Below are 22,469 nucleotides of genomic sequence, written 5' to 3'. Positions count from 1 at the left end.
AGGAGAAAGCCAGAGGCATAGCCTGTGCTCATTTCCCTCCTGATCCAAGCAGTGTTCGCCATTAGCCAAACTCCAGTGGAATTGGGACGAGGGAGCTCTTTGATGTAGTCTGTTAGGTCAGCCTTCCCTCCCACAGAGCAGGGTGGAGCATGGAACTGGATGAACAAAGGCAAGATACCTGGAATATTTGGAGACCTTGTTAAGTTTGCCTAAATATGAGAAATCCCTCTTGGATAACGTAATCCTGTGCACTAAATAATCTCTGACAATAGGCATATGTCAGGAATCAGTACGCTTCATTGACACATCAGTCACTTCTCAAGCATGTGCACAGGGAGCCATTGATATAGGTTAGTGATTCTCACCTGGGGGCGATTTCGGCCACTGTGAGACATTTGACAATGTCTGGAGGCGTGTTCGTGTGTGGGCTTTGTCATTAGGATCTGGTGGAGGGTAGTCATGATGAAGTGAACACAGTGAAGTGCTTTTTCATTCCATCAGTGTAGCTGCCCAGATGATTGTTGAAGACTCTAACTGAAGCAATGACCATGACTTTTGGTGAGAAGAGATTACTGAGCTTTGAAAGAACCATTCGAGTTGCGTTCTGAGAATGAAGCTGCAAGTCAGCATAGGTTGTACACATTGAACATGAGGTCGGGGGGTGGGGTGGGGAGTCAAGCCCTAAAAGATAAAGAAGAAATGAGACCACTGTGAATAACTGGGGTGTAGATGGCAAGCTCCTCAAGGGCATGGACTGCATTTTAGGTACCTTAGGAGAGGTAAGCACCATGTTTTGAGCAGTACAGACTGTCAATACCTATTTGTCAAGTGAATGAGTAACCCTTAATTGAGGAGAAATGGTTAGAAAGAAAGGCACCAGTAGGAAGGGACAGATGAAAGATGCTGGAAGGGGAGGAGATGAGATTCTTAATGTGAAAGGAAAGATACTCTGGACTGCAAAGAAATGAGAAAGCTAGGCCGTAGAGGCCATATTGGGTGTGCCGCTCAAGCTCATTGGATCTCAGGTTTCCAGACTTTATGTCTGTCCCTGACCTGGACCCTTGTACCTCATGGTTTCCTTTTCTTTAAGATGCAATAGGTAGGGCCAAGGATATTTAAATGATGTTGTCAGAAACCATTTGTCCCATTCCTCTTTTATCAGCACTGCCTTCCCTCCCTTTTAATGTCATGCCATGCATGGACCCTGAGCTCCTTCTCTCCTTCTCAGTTGGACCCAGCTGAAGATTTAGGTAGGCCTCCAAAGAGAAGATTTTAATAGATCAGTCCATTGGTGTGGGACTTGGTGCGATTGGCTCAGTCATCCTGTTTTTATATTCCTGCACGACAACTCTTGAGATCTGTTCCCTTCATTGTCAGAAAAGGGAAAGCTGCTTGATTGGAGGTGACCACATTTGTCTTTTAAGTTCCTTAAGAGCAGTGAAACTCCTTTTATACTTCCCTCAGTGCTCAGCCCATTGTAAATGCTTGTTGAATTAGTGGATTTATGGAGGGTTACTCCTAAGATGGCAAAGAGAAGTGGTGGAGTGAGATAGGCAAGGATATATTTAGGAAACCTTGACCATGAAGTGTTCAGTCTTCTGAGTGACACATGACATTAGAAGGCCTCTTGTGTTCAAGAGGGTTGACTGTAGAATTAAGAAATAGAGGAGGAATTCAAAATACTGGAATGGGAGCTGGAGATAACAAGAGAGCAGGAATACTCTGTCTTTGCTGGAGGAAGAGTCATGCTTCTGTGGCCCGATAGTAGGCAGGGCCAGGTAGATCTGAAATGTCCACCAGCCAGCCTCATCAGCATCGTTAAAAGAATGTCTACCATCCAACTTAATAGCGAATCTTGCAGATTTTTAAAAAATCAGCTTTCGGCTTCCCTGGTGGCACAGTGGTTAAGAATCCGCCTGCCAGTGCAGGGGATACGGGTTCGAGCCCTAGTCTGGGAAGACCCCACATGCTGCGGAGCACCTAAGCCCGTGTGCCACAGCTACTGAGCCTGTGCTCTAGAGCCCGCAAGCCACAACTACTGAAGTCCACGCGCCTAGAGCCCGTGTTCTGCAGCAAGAGAAGCCACCGCAATGAGAAGCCCGTGCTCCGCAACGAAGAGTAGGTCCCGCTCACCGCAACTAGAGAAAGCCCTCGCGCAGCAACAAAGACCCAACACAGCCAAAAATAATAAATTAATTAATTAATTTAAAAAAAGAAGTTAATGATGGGTAAGATTCCTTACAGACAGCCAGTGAACTAACCAACCTTTGAAATTTCCTAATCAAAACCATACACTGTCTCTGTAATTATAATCATAGTGGTCATGGATTTGTTAAGACTCATTTGTTTTTTCTTGCTTCACCTATGACTGATGGTTGACACTCATTTTTAGGTTGCTTAGTAAAGGGTTTACAAGTGGCATTGGAGCCAGCAAAATGAGTCACTCCTCTCTGGCAGTATCTTGGGTAAATCGAGCACAGCCACGGGTATGAAATATACCAGGCAACTGTTTACTATAGTTTTAACACTGATTCACCATAAGCATAAAATCTGTCCAAGTTTGGAAGGGAGGCTAATCTTTTTGGGGCTGTGACCCATTTGAGAATTGGGTGACAGCTGTGGATTCTTTATCCAGAAAAATGTTCACATATACACCAATACAGAATTTTATAGACCATGAAGGAGGTTCACAGACTGAGCCATAGCTCATAGAGGAAGTTTGTGCAGTTGAAAATGCATCTTCAAAATTACATTGTTAGGGACTTCCCCGGTGGCTCAGTGGTTAAGAACCCGCCTGCCAATGCAGGGGACACAGGTTCGAGCCCTGGTCCGGGAAGATCCCACATGCCGTGGAGCATCTAAGCCCATGCGCCACAACTACTGAGCCTGCCCTCTAGAGACTGCAAGCCACAACTACTGAGCCTGTGCTCTAGAGCCCATGAGCCACAACTACTGAGCCCACATGCTACAAACTACTGAAGCCTGCATGCCTAGAGCCCTTGCTCCGCCACAAGAGAAGCCACTGCACTGAGAAGCCCACGCACCACAACGAAGAGTAGCCCCTGCTCGCCGCAACTAGAGAAAGCCCGCGCACAGCAACGAAGACCCAACGCAGCCAAAAATAATAAATAAATTAATTAAAAAATTTAAATTATGTTGTTATATTTGGGGTGGGTTAAAACATCTGTTTTTGAAATATAAATTATAGAAAGTAATGTGGCAAAATATTGGCAGATGGGGATATTGCAGAAAAGAGATTTTTTTCCCCTGTGGTTATTTGTTGAGATCATAGCAGAATCTTAAGGGGTAGGGAATTGTGAGGGGGTTTGTTTGTTTATCAAACAAAAAAAACCTGAGGATCATTGGCTGTTTTTGCCCTGTCTTTTTGTTGAGGCAGAGGAACGTGGAAGGTAAGTACCTCATCCCTTGCAGAGCTTGTGCCTCTTAACACGGAGAGCGGCCTGTAGACAGACCCACAGAGAGGGGAGCTGGCGATGGACAAGGAAGGGAGGATGGAAGCAGGTGGGCGTGGCGCCCTGGATGGAAGGAGAGAAATTTCTTACGCATTTGCCCAGGTTGAACGCAATGCCCTTTTTTTTCTTCCTGTTTTAGTTCGTCTTGACATCTCCATCGAATAGACACATCAAGAAAGGTTTTCCTCTTTGCCAGAAGTTCTTAGAAAGACTTCACTAGTCTTTAATTTCATCTCCTTTGGGGTTAAGGAGAGCTGTTCTTTCCAAACTTCTTGTCGAGGGTTCTTGTATTCCTAATGCTTTATCTCAAGCTAGCTTGTTTTCGATAAATCCCTAAAGCAGGAGGTATTTTGTTCAGCTATCTAAGCACGAAAAGCAAGTATGTAATGCTGTAGTACCAGCGTTGTGGTTTTTTTCTCCTGCACGATATATTAACTAAGCAGAAAATTTAAAAGAACAAAGACAATAAAAGTAATGTTTGTTAGTGGTAGTTTGAGATATTTCAGGAGAGATGAGATGTGAAGAAAAGCAATGCCATATTTAGAAAGCTCCCTCCAACCCAACAGTATCTATTGAAGTAAACTTGATGACAGACTTTTTTCCTCTTCATGAATCATTGTATTCCTATAAAAGCGAAAATTCCTCTTCATCTAAACAAATGGCTTCCACATCTGTTTTCTTAGTTTCTCAAAAGGGTGTCTTTGGCTTGCATTTTTTTAAAAAGTGTTTATCTGTTTAAAACAGAATATCGTCAAAAGCAGTTTATACATCAAAATCCAAGTTGGTCTTCAGCTTCTAAGAATTAGTTAGGAATGATCTGGTGGTGATGGTGGTTGTATAGGGAAAAAAGAACACACATTTTGTATTCTGCATAGGTAAGTTCTCCCTAACCATCCTCTTTAAATTTTATTGATTTATATTTAATTTTACATGCTCTTTTGGTTTTGGAGGCTGATTGAGTAGGTAACTTTGTTACTGGTGGCACATCCCAATATTTTAATGCTCTGGATTCAGAGTTCTGAACATAAGTATTTTCCAAATTAGTAGCAGGAGAGTTAATCAGTTAGTCCCATTGACTAAGAACTGATCTGTAGTTAGATTTTTTTATTGTTGTTGTCCTCTAGTCAGCTTTCTCCCACCAAGTCACTAAGAGAAGCACGCTCAGAACTGGTTTATAAAAGGCTGCTGTATGCCCTTTTCTAAAGTGCTTGTTCAGTTCTCAATCCTGGGTGAGTCTGCGCACCCTCAAGGGTTTCGGTTTTGTCTTTTAAAATCTGTTATTCTCTTCTTATGTGACAGGCCACCATGCCCTTGAGACCATCCTGCCATTTAAACATAAAGAATGTGAAGCAGCTGAAGTGCTGGCTCGTTGGCAGCTGACAGCAATCTGATCTACTGCTTGGATTCTTTTATCTGGGGACCGACATGCCAGTGGTTTGTGGCTCATCCTAACCATGCCATCTGCAGTCACAAGGTTTAAGAGGGTGGGAGGAGAGGAGGTTGTCTCCAGGGGAAAGAAAGGTTTTTGTTTTTGTTTTTTTTGTATGTAAAGGTCAGGGAGAAAGGCTGTAGCTTGGCACATGGGGTCCTACAGCAGGTCGCAGGCTCCTGGCTTCTTCCCACCCAGTGGAATTTCTGGGCCCTGATGAGGCACTCTTCTTTCAGGAGGTTCCGCAGGCTCCTCCCAGCCCCGAGCTACAGCTGTCTGTTCTGTCAAAACAGTGGCTAGCTTTGAGGTCACAGGTCCATGAGAACGCTGAGATATTTGATGTTATCAAATCAGTGACAAAGGCAATTGAATTAATCACTTATGACTTAGTTTCTCTCAAAGGGTGTGGAGAATATTATTTGGAAACAGGGGAACCCTTCCCCCATCACTCCTTTTCTTTTCTTGGCTGACTATGAACCGGAACTGCTAACAAACGGTGTCAATCTTGACATAAGGGAGGAGCCCTCCCCGCTCCCAAGTGCAGAAGAGAGGCAGGAAAAGGATGGTTATGTTGGAGCAATGGGAGGCTCTTTCCTTGTGAAGTGAATTGATTGATGTTCCGTCTTCCTGTTGAGCCCATCGCCGCCTCAAGGAGGGGAGCCTCCGCAGAGGTGTTTGCTTGCTGTTTCTTGAGCCGCGGCTGGTAGCTGCTTTGGTTGCTCATGAAAAGGCAAGGTGCTCCCCCCTTTTGACCTTGTTCAGAGGCTTAATACAATTATTTGTGTTAGGCGCAAGCCACCTGTTGGGATCGTTCTCGTTAAAGGTCAGCGTGTGGTGCCTCGCTGTCTGACTGGCAGCCTGCGTCAGATTTGCCAGTGGCCACTGGTTTGTGTGACACCTGCCAATTGTGACAGAAAGAACGGAGATTTGATAGATGGGAGGGAAAGGAAGGTGCTGGAGGAGGAATGAGGGATCAGGAGACCCACAGAGCACCATTACTGTGGTTGGGGTGCCAGCTTGCCTCGCCTCCGTTTTCTCCTCCTTCCCCATCATGAACTGTGCCGTCTGTTCTGATGGGCTCTGTTATTGTCTGCCCACTGCCATTGCTTTGATTTATTCATATATTGCATCTCTGTTGAGCGTTGGATTCCTTGCATCTGAAACTCGGCACATCCCCTCTATTGAGCATCCTTGCTTCCACCTGCCTCCCTGTGGTCTCCACTGAGTTGTCCCCAGGCATAGCATATTCATCAGCTACAAAACGCTCTGCCTCTGCTCGCCTTCCCGGATTCCCTATCTCAGTGAGTAGCTGCCTCCCCAGTTGTTAAGCCAGGAATGTGGGTATCATCCTTGACTCCTGTCTCTTCCTCGTCCCCCCAATCCAGCCAGTTGCCCAGTTTTGTAGATTCCACTTCCTAAATACCCGTGACTCTCTCTCTCTCCCCCCGGTGTAATGACTATTGTTATTCAAGCCTCATTCCTTCTTCCTGGATGCTGCCCCTGCCCCCACTCCTCCACATGTATTCTCCACAAGTTTTATAGCCAGAGAGACCTCTTTAAACTATCAATCTGATTCTGTCCCTCCTTAAAAGTCCTTACTGTGGCTTATGAGGCCCTTCACGGTTGGGCCTCTTTCCTGCCCTCTCCCAACTTTCCCAAGCATTCTAGCCTCAGCCATACTTTTTATTTTCTTCTTGTTGCAAAAAACAAACAAACAAAAACTTAAAAAAATTTTTTGAAAGCTTAATTTTCTTCAATCACCATTGAGTTTCCCTTCTGTCCTTTGGATCTTCACACTGTTCCCCTGTCCCCCTTATCCTGTTATTCCCTGTAGCTCACCTTCCCCTTATTGACAATCTGCTTTCATGAATTTTCTCAAACTCCCACCCCAAAGGCCCCTATTATGTATGCGTATAGTATTTTTTTCACTTGCCTATTTGGTTCTCTCCACTAGATATTACATGCTCTAGAGGGAAGGGATCATGTCTGAATCACTCACCTTTGTGTTCCTTTTACCTAGGACATAAGAACAGCTCAGGAAATACTTGTTGATGAGTGAATGATAACTTCTTTTTTGAGGTTCTAGACAAAAAGAAAATAACAGGGGTTCCTAGAATTCATATCAGATTCTTGAGCCTTGGCCAGATTAGAGAGTAGAAATGCAAATGAAGTTCAGAAGTAAAGGGGATTTTTTTTTTCATAGCAGTGATTAGCCACATCTTTTATAGCTTATATGTTGATATTTTGTCCTCTCCATATTCTGCATCTCCATCCTAAATGACTTTTCTCAACTTGGTATTTATCTTTCTTTCAAAAATTTCTGAGTTCTTCCCAAAGAAAACATAGAGGATGATGGGACAGGAGAAAAAGTGTTTGATAAATGGGAACACATTATTTGATTGATCCTTAAATGTAGAGACATTCTGGAGGCATGCCTGAGTATGTGTGCAATGCATGTATCTCTGGACAGGTGGACACAATCACATTTCCCCAGAACGGGACCATCTTTCTGAAAGATTTTTCTTTGTAGTGGGAGCCCTCCATATTTTAATCATAGCTAGCTCCTAGAATCTGTTTTCTGAACTTCTAATAAAAAGAGGGTGGGCACGGGACACCATTTTCTAAGCAGTAGAGTTGCTGTGGGAGGGCATGTAGAAAGTATGGTCATTATAGAACAGAATTCAGTGTTAAGCCTTGGGACTGAGCAATGGAGTCGTCCCATCCCTCTGTCCCCCCCAGGTATTGAGCTTAAAAAGCTCTCCCTCCTCTTGAGGCAGAGAATAATGAAGGACAGCCCCATGACTATCTTGTCACACACCAATCTTGAGCTTTCTGGAAATCAGCAATGCTTCCATCAAAATGATGACAGCAGCGCCTTGGTCACTCTGCAGCTTGAGGTTTTCCTCTGGACCACCAGCTAGGTCCTCTTCCACGGCTGAGCTTCAGGCCAGGTGCTTAGTAATGATGAGTGGCATCCTGTGAAATCTGATATTTGTGGGGGCCGGGAGCTCAGAGTTTGCTAGTCACATTTTCTCGTGACCTCAGTTATAAAGAAAATGTTGCAGATTCTGGAAAATGCTAATGTCCTTTTTAGCCATAAGTATTATCTTGATTGCAGTGCTTCAGAATTGCCCAACTTCATTATCTGAGCATAGCCAGCCTGACGCCTTCTTCTCAAATAGACAATTATGATCAATTAAGCACTTTCAGGCCTTATAGAATACTTAATTTTATTAGTCAATTATTTGTGCTTTGAAAGAGTTAATGGTAGCTACCCAAGCCATTATTAGAAATTAGAATGTCCCAAAATAGAAAGGCTATTTCCTTTGTGTATGGCACTGCAGTGGAAAATGCCAAGCATAGTTTTTACTGAGTTAAAGGGTGAGGGAGGGCGGGGTGGGGGAGAAAGTTACATGTAAATCATTTAGCCATTAACCTAATGGGTGGATTTATAAATCCTATTACTATAAGCCCTTTTCATTTCCACTGAGGCTTGGTGCATGCTTGATCCCACTAATGTAAAATTCATTCCGTCTAAGTGATTACTGGAGTAAGACACTTTGAGTCAATTTTCATCAGGTTGTGCGAAACTTGCCTGAGTGCCGATGTTCACTACAGGGCGGACGTAGTTTGGCCGTGTCTTCATTAGCCCCCCAGATGAGTTATGTGAGGAGTCAATCAGGGAACCAAATCTTGGTGCCTTTTGACATGTCTGTGTTTTTCTGTGAGGGAAATACATTGAAGGGGCCGAAAATACCCAGCTCCAAAGCAAGAGGCAAGACCTTTGGGTGGGGTTTTTCTAGTCTCATGGACATTACGTGGATTCCAGGAAATTGGAAAGCTCTATTTTTATGGCTAATTGGAACATCTTCAGTGATACTTATACTTAAATGAATCGAAATTTCAAAATTGATGAAACACATGGACCCTTTTCCTAGAAAAATGCATATAGGCACACATTCAAATTTCTCCTTACAGTTTCGGGATTTTCAGATTTTTTGACCTTAGGTTAATATCTCCTGCTCTAGTTTCAATCTTGTTGTCTGAGGGATTTTTTTTCTCCCCCTGAGAATTTAATATTTAAGAATGTAGGCTCGTACTTGAACTCTTGTGTCTGTGAGTAGATTTGGCTCAAGTTTGCTTTAAAGCCAGCTCTACAAGCTCTCCAGGCTCCTGTGTCAGGTATAATCCCACGTATGGCAATAATGCACATATATGCAAGTGAAACATATAAGACGTGAGTTTCTAGACTGGAAGTTGGAGTGGAGGAGGAATAGAGTATAAGAATGTTGTGAAAGGAAGGTTTCTTTGAAGGTGAAAACAGTTTTTTAAAAGTCAGAATGTAAAGTGGATTTTTAAAAATCCACAAGATGAGTAAATATTTTGGGGCAAGAAATTAGAAGACAAGGGAGAAGTTCAGTTTTCATTTCACATATTCAGCGCTGTAGTTTGTGGTTTTTTAAGTTTTTAGATCAAAATTAGGGCCCTGTCAGATTTTAGGGCAGTAATTGAAAGATACTCATAAATATCATTAAATGTGTCTGTTGGGTAGGGGAAACCTTTCAGAAAGCTTTGTTTAGTCAACGTGTTTTATATTCCTTACACATGAGCTATCAGAAGGTTATGTTGTAAATTAAGGATTTAAAACAAAATCAGTTTATCTGGAAACGAGTTGTATGGGAGACGTACACTGTTTCAGTCAAGTTTATAATTAACGGGCCTTTATCACTGGGGTAGAAAATCATTTCTCTTGAGTGAATATTTGTTTATTTAACATGCATTGTATTTGAAGGTGGGATTAAAACTGATTTACTATTCATTTCTTGCATGGAAAGAGCTAGCATTTAAATGTGTGCTGTGTGGGGGTTTAATAGCTGCTTTCTATAACCAGCTTTAGGGTCCTGTTGTTGTGGAGATGCATTTATCAATCCATGGCTTTGCTTCTTTTCTTCTTCTCACGCTGGACCACTTGGGTTTGCCTCCTTTTACTAGAGCCTAAGAAATAAATATGCATTGAATTACTGCTACATGCCAGGCATTGTGTTAGGTTTAATGGCAAAGACATGATCTCTGCTTATAATTTGCTTATAGTTTCTTTTTATTTTTTAAATAAATTGATTGATTGATTGATTGATTGATTTTTGGCTGTGTTGGGTCTTCGTTTCCGTGCGAGGACTTTCTCTAGTTGTGGCAAGCGGGGGCCACTCTTCATCATGGTGCGCGGGCCTCCCACTGTCGCGGCCTCTCTCGTTGCGGAGCACAGGCTCCAGACACGCAGGCTCAGTAGTTGTGGCTCATGGGCCCAGTTGCTCTGCGGCATGTGGGATCTTCCCAGACCAGGGCTCGAACCCGTGTCCCCTGCATTGGCAGGCAGATTCTCAACCACTGGGCCACCAGGGAAGCCCCTGCTTATAGTTTCTTAATCTTACCTTTTCTAATAGAGTTGTATGCTGTGGTTTACACAGAATAATTTGGGGTCTACATTGGACTAACACTCTCATTAGTATCGTTGGATTGGGGAGGCCAGAGAGGCTTTTCAGGTGGTGTGAAGTTCCTTGTAAAATAAAGGAACTTCATGTTTTAGTTGGAGGGGCCATTTATTATGTTTGGAGCTGGTGAAGGTTTGGAGGAGACGGTTGGGATTTAGAATGAATGCCTGTGGAACAGACAATTGAATATGGGCCTGGAGAGAGAAAATGTTGAGTTATCAGTATAATGTCACTGATTCTCAGCCAGGGGCAGTTATGCTCCTCAGGAATCATTTGGCAATATCTGGAGAAAATTTTGGTCAAAACTGAAGAGTGTATGTGTGTGTCTGTGCACACATATGCATGTGCATGCATACTACTGGCATCTAGTGGGTAGAGGCCAGGGCCAGCCTCCCATGACAAAGAATTATCCAGCCTAAATGTCAGTAGTGCTGAGGATGAGAAACACTGGCGTGTGTGTGTGTGTGTGTGTGTGTACAGATGTGCATGTATTCTCCTGGGGCAGGGGAGCAGGGGGATCTCAGGACAAGGTGTCAGATGTTTTATATACTGTAAATGTGCCCACCCACTTAAATGAAGTGCATAAAGTTATATGCAGACAACTCGTGAGAGCTTATGTATTTCTAATTATTTTACGACCACGTGGCCTTCAAAAGCACCCTAGAATATGGCAATACAGTCTTATAATGATAGTTATCTTTGTTGGATATATTAGTGCCTCCTTTTCATAACACTAAAGAAATGAATGTGCTACAAAGTCAAAGCAGCCAGATATAAGGAAGAGATATTGCTACTTGTCAAACTTGGATTCTAGATTTTTAGATCTGGGAGGAATCCCAACCTCTTAATTTTATAAATGAGAATGCTAAGACCTAGAGGGGGAAACCAACTTGTTCGCAAATCACTTACCTAGTAATTGGCAGTTTTAAACCAGTACTCAGATTTCAGACCCCTGACTTTTTAATTTTTTGAACTCATATTTGTATAACGTTTTATCTTTGCACAGCAAGTTTTCAGCATACAGTTCTTCTTATTACCACCTAGCTCTGGGGACTAGGTGGTAGTATTATCGCAGTTTTAAAGAAGGTAAAGCTAAGGTTTAAAGGCAGTAGAGAGCCCAGTGTCATGGGAATGGTGGAGACAGAAAGTAGGGTGCTTATTAAATCCATAGCCCTTGCTCCCTGAACATCTTAGAGAGAAGACACACATCTAAGAATAACAGAGTAGGAAAATAGGAAAAAGGCAATCTAATATAATGAAGATGAAATAAAAGATGTTTGCCAAGCAGGAGAACTGAGTATCACCGAGTCCTGCTTGGAAACTGCTGAAACCGGGAATAGGGAAAGCTTAGATAATGGTTGGATTACCAAATATCATAATATTTATATTTCTTCTACTTTTCTCTTCCCCATCCTTCAAAACCATTCATTTTGCTACCCCTATTATGCTAATGTATTACAAAAAGTTTCCAGTTTATTTCTAATTTTATGTCATCAGTAACAGAAAAATCCTAAAGCCATTTGAGATTTCACTTGTCATTCTGTTCGTGCGTTATTTGTTTCGAATTTGACCTTAACCCAGAATTTGCTTATCTTAGAAGACTCCCATTTTGTTTAGTTTCTGCATCAGATATCAAAGTGGGTTTCTTGTTAGTAGATATTACTATAATAGATGTATGCTTTTGGAGTAAGAGCTTGAAATTTTATATATTTTTTAACTGTGGGAAGTTGGTGTTTTCTCTCTCATTTAATATTAATAAGTACCGTTTGGGACTTCCCTGGTGGCGCAGTGGTTAAGAATTCGCCTGCCAATGCAGGGGACACGGGTCCCATCCCTGGTCGGGGAAGATCCCACATGCCACGGAGCAACTAAGCCCGTGCACCACAACTACTGAGCCTGTGCTCTAGAGCCCGCGAGCCACACAACTACTGAGCCCACGTGCCACAGCTATTGAAGCCTGTGCGCCTAGAGCCCGTGCTCTGCAACAAGGGAAGACACCACAATGAGAAGCCTGCGCACCGCAACAAAGAGTAGCCCCCGCTCGCTGCAGCTAGAGAAAGCCTGCGCACAGCAACGAAGACCCAACAGAGCCAAAAAAAAAAAAAAAAAAAAAAGGCACTGTTTTAGTCTGTAATACCATCTAAAATCATTTTATAACCTTTGAGTGCATGCATGGCAAGACACTAGTATTCTGTTCTAACAAAAAATAAAGACCCTGGCCTTGTTAGGAGAACCTGTAACCACACACCTCAGTCGTAGTTGGTCTTAGGTGGCTGCTGTTGTTTATCCTGGTGCGACAAACACGCTTTGTGCTTAGTAAACCGCATCATGGGTGTGTTCCTGAACACATTTTCTTTAGGAAGCAATTTTTTGAAATACACTTCACATTTCCTTTTTAGTCCCCACCGTCCTTCCCCAGTCTTCAGAGGCTCAGACTGGGGCTAAAACACCTTTTCGTGTTATTTTACTGACTGCTCTCCCCACCCCCAGCCCCACTCCTTTCCTGTTTCCCCCTCCTCTTTTCCCCCAACGGCACTGCTCTGCAAAGCCTGCAGTGATTGATATGATGGCAGTGCTGTCATTCTTCTTAACCAAAAAAAAAGTCATTTTTGTTCTAGTTATTTTAATAGCGTCCCATTAAAGATGTATTGCTGACTGAAATGCCGGCATGAAGGGCTCTCGCTGAGCGGAGCCCAGGAATTAAGAAGTCAGGAAATCGGCTGCTGCATTGCAAGAGCCTTGTGTGACACCGAATCTCCTGATTGGGGAGATCATTACTGCTATTATGACTCGACTTGCGTAGGAATTTTAAATTCCATCTGAATGTCAGTAATAACCCTCTTAGCAAATTATCCTGAATAAAATCACGAAGGCATTTTATATAATAGGTGTTGAATTACTGGATAGATTTGCTAATTAAATACTCTTTGTTCTGCTGCAGTTGACATTACAGGGTAAGATCTTGAACAATTATTCTCAACAGCTGTACTTTGTTAAGGGAAAAATTAACCACAAAGTTTATTTTTTTACACTTGAAGTTGGCAGATTTTTGAAATGTGCTTGAAAAAATTCCATCATCCAATTGGTAATGAGTAGATAAATATGCAGGTGTTGCTGTGAAATCAGATAACTGCAGACTGCCTTATTAATGAATTTAGCAAGCCTTTATAGCCCTGTGTTCTAGCTGCTGGCACTTAGAAAGTGATTTTCTGTCAGAATGGGTAGCTTTAATATTAAGCTTGTCACTTTGAAGTGAACTTATGAACGGTTATCTTGTAATCACTGTACCTTGTGTCCAGTAGACCTTTCAGGATACCTGTGGTTTTTTTTTTAAATGCATTTCCTTAATGGGGAAAATATCTGTAATGTATAAGTTTTTGATTGTTGGCTTCCAGAACATTCATGTGGTATGGGCCTTTTAACAAGGCAGTGAGACACAATGAAAAAAAATGAGCCATAAGGTCCAGCTTCCAGATCAAGCTGTTGATTAGCTCTGTTACTTTGGGCAAAATCGTAGAGCCTAGTTTTCCTCATCTGTAAAATGGGGTTTATAATAGTGCCTACTCATCAGGATTATTCATTCAGCATTCTACAAATATTCATTAATAGCTACCATGTACCAGGGCCTCTGCTAGATAATAAGAGTTTGGTAACCCACAGGAAAAATGGTGGTTAAAAGTATTGTCAGAAGTTGGTACAACCTCTTTGGAGACCTGTTTGGCTATATTCATCAAAAATGTAAAAACACACAACCTTTGATCCAATAAGCCGTCTTGTAGGAGTTTATCTCATTACTGGCAGATTGGCAAATTACATGTATATAAGGATTATTTATATTAAAGTGTGTTTATGAAGGTAAGGATTAGGAACCACCTACGTTCATTAATAGAGCACTAGTTAAATCATGCTTGAGTCATACAATGGAATACTATGTAGTCGTTAAAAAAAAGAATAAGGCAGCTCTTTGTGTGTGGGTATGGAATAATCTCTAAAATAAAGTATTAGGTGAAAAAAGCAGTTGCGGTATGTATAGCCTTTATAGTTTGCTTAGTTTTCTATCATTTTTTGCAAAGCATCCACTGAGAGGTTTCTGCCACCAAAGGGGAACTCATTTTAGTAGCAGCCCTCAGATGGTTTGTGGAAATGGTTGTGAGTTGGTGGAAGGACAGCATGAGGGTGGGTGGTGGATCTGAAAGGTGAACGTTGCCACTTCATGTTGGAGGTGCACTCAGGGATGACATAGTAGGTTTGGTTCACAGTGCAAAAGGAGAGCAGAAGAAATCCGTTAGTGCATATATGGAATTGGAGTCAGAGGTTGACAGATTGCTCCTGAGGTGGTGTGCTTAGCAGGGAATGCTTACCTGGTGCGGTTGCCGTTGTGATGAGGAAAGCCAAGCCTAGCAAGGTGGAAGGGGCACAGGGTGAAGAGAACTCATGATCAGTAGTTTTGTCCTCACTGTGATTAACTTGACTTGGGTTGATCACATTATTGCCCTTTTCCCAAAGGAATTGTCAGGTATTCTCCCACAGTGCATTTCCCTGTAATTTATATGTTAAGAAATGAAGATGAAGTGGAAGAGAGTGAATGTGTTTTATGAGTTAACTGGATTTTAGTGTCTAGTAGAAGAGTGTCTGGGATTACTACGAGACCTATCAGTCAACTAGCCAACAGATTTTCGAGTGCCTGTTAGATGTGAAGCGCAAACATGTGCTCTGACCTCCAGGAGCTTGTGGTCTAGTTGGGTAGGAGACAAACTGTCAGCTAAAAACTGTTTCCAGGGACTTCCCTGGCAGTCCAGTGGTTGGGACTCCGCCTTCCAGTGCAGGGGTGCAAGTTCAATCCCTGGCTGGGGAGCTAAGATCCCACATGCCTTGCGGCCAAAAGGCCAGAACATAAAACAGGAGCAATATTGTAACAAATTCAATAAAGACTTAAGAAAAATGGTCCACATCAAAACAAAAAAATCTTAAAAGAAAGATTGGGATTACCATGATTATCTTAGTCCAGTGGTCCTTAACCCTGCCTGCAACATAAGAATAATCTTGAGAGCTGTTTAAAAAAAAATTGCTGGGGCCAGCTCTTGGCATTTTTTTAAAAGATCCTCGGGTGATTCCACTGTACAGCCACTATGGAAACCATTGGTTAGCCTGATCAGTATTCACCACCCCCAGGGCAGGGGAAGGTCTTCCTTTCCCAAGAACATATGACACTGAACTCATGCACAACATTAGGAGACAGTACTACAGAGGAGGCAGGCAATGGAAATGGAACGTAAGGGGTAGATATAAAAGATACTCAAAGGCCAGGATTTACAGGGATCTGTAATATAAAGGACAAGAAGGGCAGAAACAACACCATGACGTTTGAGCTTAGTTGACAAGAAAGACTTGGAGGTAGGAAAAAGAAATATAAATGAAGTAAATCTTCTATCTGGGTCACTGGAAGAGTGACTTCTGGTTTAGATTGATGCCTTGAAAGATGGATGCTTGTCTAGAAACAATAGCGTGCAGTGACTCAGGCCCCACGCTCTGGAGTCAGAGCACCTGGGTTCGTATCTTTGCTCTGTCACTTACTAGGAGAAATTAGTTCTCTTCTCTTTGCTTTTTGCATCTAACAAGTAACGGTATTAATAGTGGCTGTCTTGGGGCCCTTAGAGAATGAAATGAAGAAATGCACGAGATGCTCATAGCAGAGCATCTTTCCCATATATTTTACACATACACACATATAATGAGTGCTGAGGATGTTGTATTACTCTTTTGAAGAGGCCTTCATTTGTAAAATATGTTTTACTTCTGATCTAGTCCAAGATAATTTATGTCTGTTTTTATTTACAGCTACATTATAACCTGTATGCCTCTAGTCTTACAGCCGCATAGGCCTGGGGACAGACCTATCTACAGATACTATCTACTATATATGTTTGTCTTTATTTACTGAACGTTTATTGAGCCCCACCTTTGCACTGGGCACTGTACTAGCTCCAGGGATATATAGTAAAGATCTACATATATTTTTTTTAACTTTTTAAATTAAGATCCTGAATACCGTAAAAATTGCTGGATTTGAAATGCTTGGTCAAGCTTTTTTTTAGCCATGTAGTTCTATTTAAATATTAATAGCAAGAAGAGTTTGCCTTTATGCCATATTGTAACAGGATATTTTATTCATATTTATTAAAGATAGATCTTTACGTAGATCTGCTTACATAGATCTTACATAGATCTTTACAGCAAATCTGCTCACGTATCTCTGCCTGAGAGTCAGTGTAGAGGCAAACTGATTTTTTTTTTTTTTTCTTTTTGCGGTATGTGGGCCTCTCACTGTTGTGGCCTCTCCCGTTGCGGAGCACAGGCTCCGGACGCGCAGGCCCAGCGGCCATGGCTCACGGGCCCAGCCGCTCCGCGGCATATGGGATCCTCCCAGACCGGGGCACGAACCCGTATCCCCTGCATCGGCAGGCGGACTCTTAACCACTTGCGCCACCAGGGAGGCCCGCAAACTGATTTTTAGATTACGTTGATGATGTTGTTTTGAGGGTCGTAGTTAGAAAACCATCAAGAGCTTTAAAAATATATGGGAATGACGAATCATTGGGTTACCTATCTCTGTCAGCATATATTGAGGTTTTTGTAATTATATAATGCATTAATCTTGACTTTTTTATTTCATTTAGATTTTGATGCATACGAAAGAGATGGTACAGAAGGTAATGCTGAGCATTTTCATCATACAGCGATTCTTAGATATCATACCTGGTGACGTTTTTGTATTCAAGGAAAATTGTAACCCAGAGTGGAAATGGCTTCTTAGGATGCCTAGTTTATGTTTATAATCCCTCCTAATGGATTATAGCCTTTTTTTTTTTTTACTAACACTGATATGATCTAGCTGCTGCTTGAAGCCTGTATGTGAGTGTTTCTAGCAAATTAGTAACAGTGCTAATTAGAGCTTACTTCCAGGCCTTTATACTGTACGTGCTCTAGTGTTGTTTGTTATGATTGATTTTTTTGACACTTCATATTCTACTAAATACTGTTTGAAACTGTTAAGAATTTAATATGGATTTGTGCCCCTGAATTGAAAAAACCCGTTTTGTTTCTGCTTCATAAATTGCCATGACCACTGAGCATGTGGGACAGTGGGTAAATATAGACCCCCCTTTCCTAGTCTCTTATCTTTTTGAAACTAGATACTTCCCCTGCCACTCCACTCTCTGTTATAAGAAAATTAGGGAGATTTTCTTAATGTGGCAGTGCTTGCCTTTCTGGTTTATTGGGGCTTAGTCTTTGACTGTGCAGTGACAATATGGGTAAGAAGAAACGTAAACTCTTGAAAAATCATCCGGAACCTGTAGTTTCTATCGTATGGAAAATCTTGAGTTTCACTGGGTGTGTGATGGTCACAAAGTGTTTTTGTTGTTAACTTTTATGATACTTGCTTTTCATTAGATGAATCTTGAAGTTATTTATGGAGATACAGATTCAATTATGATCAACACCAATAGCACCAATCTGGAAGAAGTGTTTAAATTGGGAAACAAGGTGAGATAATTTTATAAAATTATCTGTTTTAACCTGCTTTTGTTTCTAACATGGAACTTCATAAATTCCAGTTTCTGTACATCTGTGTCCTTCTGAAAATAATAATAAACTTAGTGCCTTCGATTCTTCATGCTCTGTTATATTTCTTAACCTCTACTCCAGTTGTTTGTTTTGAGGGCAAAATTCAAAGGAAATTGGTTTTTCCTTAAGTGATGGAAATGTTATACCTTTGAAAACAGTCTAAGTTTAGTAAGTTTAAGATGTGACCACATTAGTACCTATCACATTGTCATTCATAAGGAGAATTATGTCTCCAGTAGTGTTGAGATGCATTTTATACAGTGATAGATATGGATAAGTTCCTACCAACATATATACATAAATCTATAATTTTTACAGGAGTACTTAAAATATATTTGAAAAGTCAAAGGGACATTTAAAAGTAATCATTTGTAGCCTCCTCATTGCAGTTCACAATTAGCAAGTGCTTTTTGAACACTTGCTACGTTAAGATATTGTCCCAATAAACTAAAACTAAGGTACCATCTTACAAGCTAACAGCTTCCTGCCTTTCCCCCCTAAAATGCTTGAAATTTGAACTGTAGTCTTAAGAGCAAGCTTGGCATATTGTACTCATTGGACCTTGAAAAGTTGTGCATTTTCCCTAGAGGTGATGGTCTGTGCCATGACCCTATCAGTAAAGAGCAGGTGGCTGTTTCATTTATTTGTTCAGCAGGTAGTTATTTGCTTAAAGTCAAGGTGCTATGGGAGGTACAGGGAGATCTTAGACATTGTTTTAATAGTCATAGTTTTACTGGCCATGCATCTAGTTGTTGGACTATCTAATCTCTAATTCAGTAGTTTGAAGGTAAGTACTTATGCATTTAGTTTTTAGATTCGAAACAGAATATTTCATAATCTTCATAAATTTCCTGGGGCTGACACTGCCAATTTTGTCCTTTGGTTGAGTGGGATGATATAGTTATATTATTGTCTCTTTATCTTTTTATCTGTTTTTGTCCTCAGAGTTCTTGCATCATACCAAACATAATAATATCGTGTTCTATATAACCTGAATAAATGCCTTCTAGTCTTATGTGACTTCTAGTTTTGTTTAGATGAACTCTTGGGAATTTGCAGCATGTTCATCTTCTCCCTATTACATGTTCGAGAAGCTAGCATTAATGGTTGAAATTTTCACAGGTGAAAAGTGAAGTAAATAAGTTGTATAAACTACTTGAAATAGACATTGATGGTATTTTCAAGTCCTTGCTACTGCTGAAGAAAAAGAAGTACGCTGCTCTGGTTGTTGAGCCAACATCGGATGGGAATTACGTCACCAAACAGGAGGTGAAAGGATTAGATATAGTTAGAAGAGATTGGTGTGATCTTGCTAAAGACACTGGAAAGTGAGTTCAGTTTTCATTTTTGCTTTTGTTGTTTGTTTTTAAAAAAATTGAAGCATTAGCAGTGTGGAGAACACTTTTGATTCTGCCAAGCACAAGGACACTTCTTTTTTGTTATTGTTATCATTGCATATTAACAGTTCTTACTGATTTGGAGTGGAATTTTACAGATGGGTTAAAACTTAGAAAAAGCCAAACTTGCTCAGTAAGAAATGCTTGCTATAAGATGCATCTTACGAGTTTTAACTCATGGTGAGGGTAAGCCTTCACATTTTAGATGCTTACAGAGTTGGGTTCATCGATGTTGGCTTGTTTTTGTTTTGTTTTGCTTTACTGTTTCTTTTAGAATGTGCAGTGTGTTGTGCTCCTGAACGTTCCCAGCGCCTCCTTAGGGCCATAACTGTTAAGGTGTCCCCGTGTTGTGGCTTAAAATGTTCTGGGATTCAACGTGGGCCATGTAGTGAGAGTTTGTTCCCGCCCATATCATTTGTGTGTAAAGATTCTTACTAATCTCAGGTGAATTTAAGAGCTAGTTCTCAAATACTGTATGTACCTCAGAAATAATAAATGTCATGACTGACCCCTTAGTTTTATATCTGGGACTGAAGGTTGTGATAATAAGACCTTATTTGTTTGTTTTTAGGGTCACATTAATTTATAAAGCACCCATTTTAAAAAAGACGAATCCTTAGGTAGTTTATGTACCATCTTTCCAGATAATTCCTGTTTTGTGAACCTGAACAGTTGTGAAAATAGAAGGACTTTTTTCTTTAAAGTGAAATTTTAAATTAATTTTAGTATTGCTGAATGTCAGCATTTTTTACTTGTTTTCCAGTCTTCCTCTTGCTTTCAAGTTGGGAGATTGAGCATTTGTTGCTTCTGCAAAACTACTCTTGATTAGGCAAAGTTGATCATCTGAGTATGGGTCACTGTTAGCCTTTTATGAAATATAGTTTGAAATGCTTCATTGCCCCCAAATGTACTCAAAGATGAAACTACTTTGTATAGACTGTCGATTAGAGTGTTCTCTTCAGCTTTGTGTTTTCTAAGAAAAGATGCATCATAATAGAAGTAAATTTCTCTGAGTTAGAAATGTATTAGTAATTAAAGCTATACAAATGTTTTTGTCAGGGTTCTTTTTCTGACAAATTATAATGCAGCTGTCAAACCCTCGCTCTGCATTTTCTCAGAAATGGATAAAATATTGGCTTCCTTACTCCTTTTCTTTTTCTTTTTTTCTTTTTTTTGGGGGTCTGATAGAATAACATGAAGTTTTTGAGGCATAGCAATACAGTTAGAGAACACTGAAAAATATAATAAGGCTGAAGAAAGAAAACTTTGGAATCTTTGAGTTTTAAAAAATTTGCATAAAGAACTTTATATTCCTACTTTCCTAGCTTGTAGTCATCTCGGGCAGAGATAATATCTTGGTGCTTTATGAGGAAAGTGAAATATTTGTCTTCTCAAATTTCTCCTAAGAGTAGAACACAACTGCTTGTGAATGTTTGTAATTGCATAAAAATATGATGGACCTAATACCGCTCTCTGTACACATGCAATGGGAAGCCTTAGCTGCCACGTTAAAAAAGGGGGTGGGGGGCTGGTCTGTGTGTTTAAGGGCAAACCTGATGTTCCAAGGTTGATAGACCTTTGACAGAGTTAATGTTAGAAAACAAATAGTAATGGGCTTTTGGACATTAACTGTCATGTTAGCTTTTAGTATGGCTCTTGTCCACATGTTAGTCTAATGGCATTTATCTTCCTTTCTCTCCTTTATTAATAAAGTATGATACTAAAAAATCAATCCATCTCTTTTTCTGCAGCTTTGTCATTGGCCAGATTCTTTCAGATCAAAGCCGGGACACTATAGTGGAAAACATTCAGAAGAGGTTAATAGAAATTGGAGAAAATGTGCTAAATGGCAGTGTCCCAGTGAGCCGGTTTGAAATTAACAAGGTAAATGTAGCATTTATTGCTGAATCCAGCTGTTGCCATGTGTTTTTCTCCTCCTTCAGATAGTTGAAAAACCACCTCATCCTTGCAATTGAAATAAATTCTAGCTAGTGATGAAAGCTGCTTAACGACTATCTCACAGACTGTGCATTAGCATACCACTCTTCCTCGCCCAGCCACTGACACTACCCTGTCTGCAGTTGGGGCCTTCTCTCTCCGTTCCTCACGGAAACCTCGTGTCCAGAGGTTCTATGGAGTGATGCAATTGATGTTTCAGGGACTTGGGAGTATTGCCTTCTTCATAGTTGTCCTAAGTTACAGTTGTTTGGGGGGCAGGCCTGTAAGCTTAGACAGAGAGCGTGTGTTTGTGTAACTTTACAGAAGGTGACCCTTAGGGGTACTTATAATCAGGAGGCGTTTTTAGACGTTGTTATTTAGAATTAAGGTGGTGCCAGCACTTTCTGTATATTCAAAGCACTTGTGTTTTTTTTTTTTTGTTAAACTATATAAATAGTTTCTCTTTATGGATAGTCTTAGTTGTTGAAAATAGGGAATATTTTTTCTTACCTAATTTGAAAAGAAAATCTTGGTTTCCCAAAGTGCTGTGTAGTACAAGATGTTAGGTTATAGATTTCTTTTTTTCCATTTAAACAGAGTATCCTTACATATTCCGAAGGTAATTTTGCAAATACCATTTTACCCATTTTGTGATACATAAATTTTGTTGTCAAAACTCATACTAAAAAGAATTTTAATGAAACAGAGTCTAATGATGGCATTAAATGGAAGTTTTAGAATTAAAACTTGTTCTTAATACCCCTATGCTAAAGTAATGCTAGTCATTTTTGCACATTACCTTACTCTTTAAAAGTTTTACATGGTAGCAATTACAGTGTATATTATTTTGAGAGTTGTTTTCACTTAACATATACAGATTTTCCCACATTTCTGTATTAACCTTAAAAATCATTATGTTAATCTTATATTTCACTGCTACATCTTTAATTAAAATTTTTGCTTGATTATTACATTATTTATTTTTGCTATTGTTAATAACTGTATTGAACATCTTGTTCATGTCTTTTTTAAAAATCACTATATGATCTTTTTAAAATACATTTATTTATTTCTTTACTTTTGGCTGTGTTGGGTCTTTGTTGCTGTGCACAGGCTT

At 40.5% G+C, this 22,469-nt stretch overlaps 1 protein-coding gene across 2 annotated transcripts in view; it reads left to right on the top strand.

Annotated features, from left to right (window-relative positions):
- The window catches only part of POLA1 (DNA polymerase alpha 1, catalytic subunit), a 300,188-nt gene that overhangs the window by 102,578 nt on the left and 175,141 nt on the right, over nucleotides 1–22,469 (top strand). For both annotated transcript variants that reach the window (XM_060087247.1, XM_060087248.1), the window contains exons 27-30: nucleotides 17,069–17,101; nucleotides 17,844–17,936; nucleotides 19,140–19,345; nucleotides 21,166–21,298. In XM_060087247.1, the coding sequence (XP_059943230.1) occupies nucleotides 17,069–17,101; nucleotides 17,844–17,936; nucleotides 19,140–19,345; nucleotides 21,166–21,298 (465 nt within the window). The remainder of the gene's footprint in view (nucleotides 1–17,068; nucleotides 17,102–17,843; nucleotides 17,937–19,139; nucleotides 19,346–21,165; nucleotides 21,299–22,469) is intronic.

Source organism: Mesoplodon densirostris, chromosome X (assembly GCF_025265405.1).
Source record: "Mesoplodon densirostris isolate mMesDen1 chromosome X, mMesDen1 primary haplotype, whole genome shotgun sequence".
Classification (NCBI taxonomy): Eukaryota; Metazoa; Chordata; class Mammalia; order Artiodactyla; family Ziphiidae; genus Mesoplodon; species Mesoplodon densirostris.
Note: the sequence above shows the minus strand (reverse complement) of the source record. Positions and strands in the feature narration are given on the sequence as shown.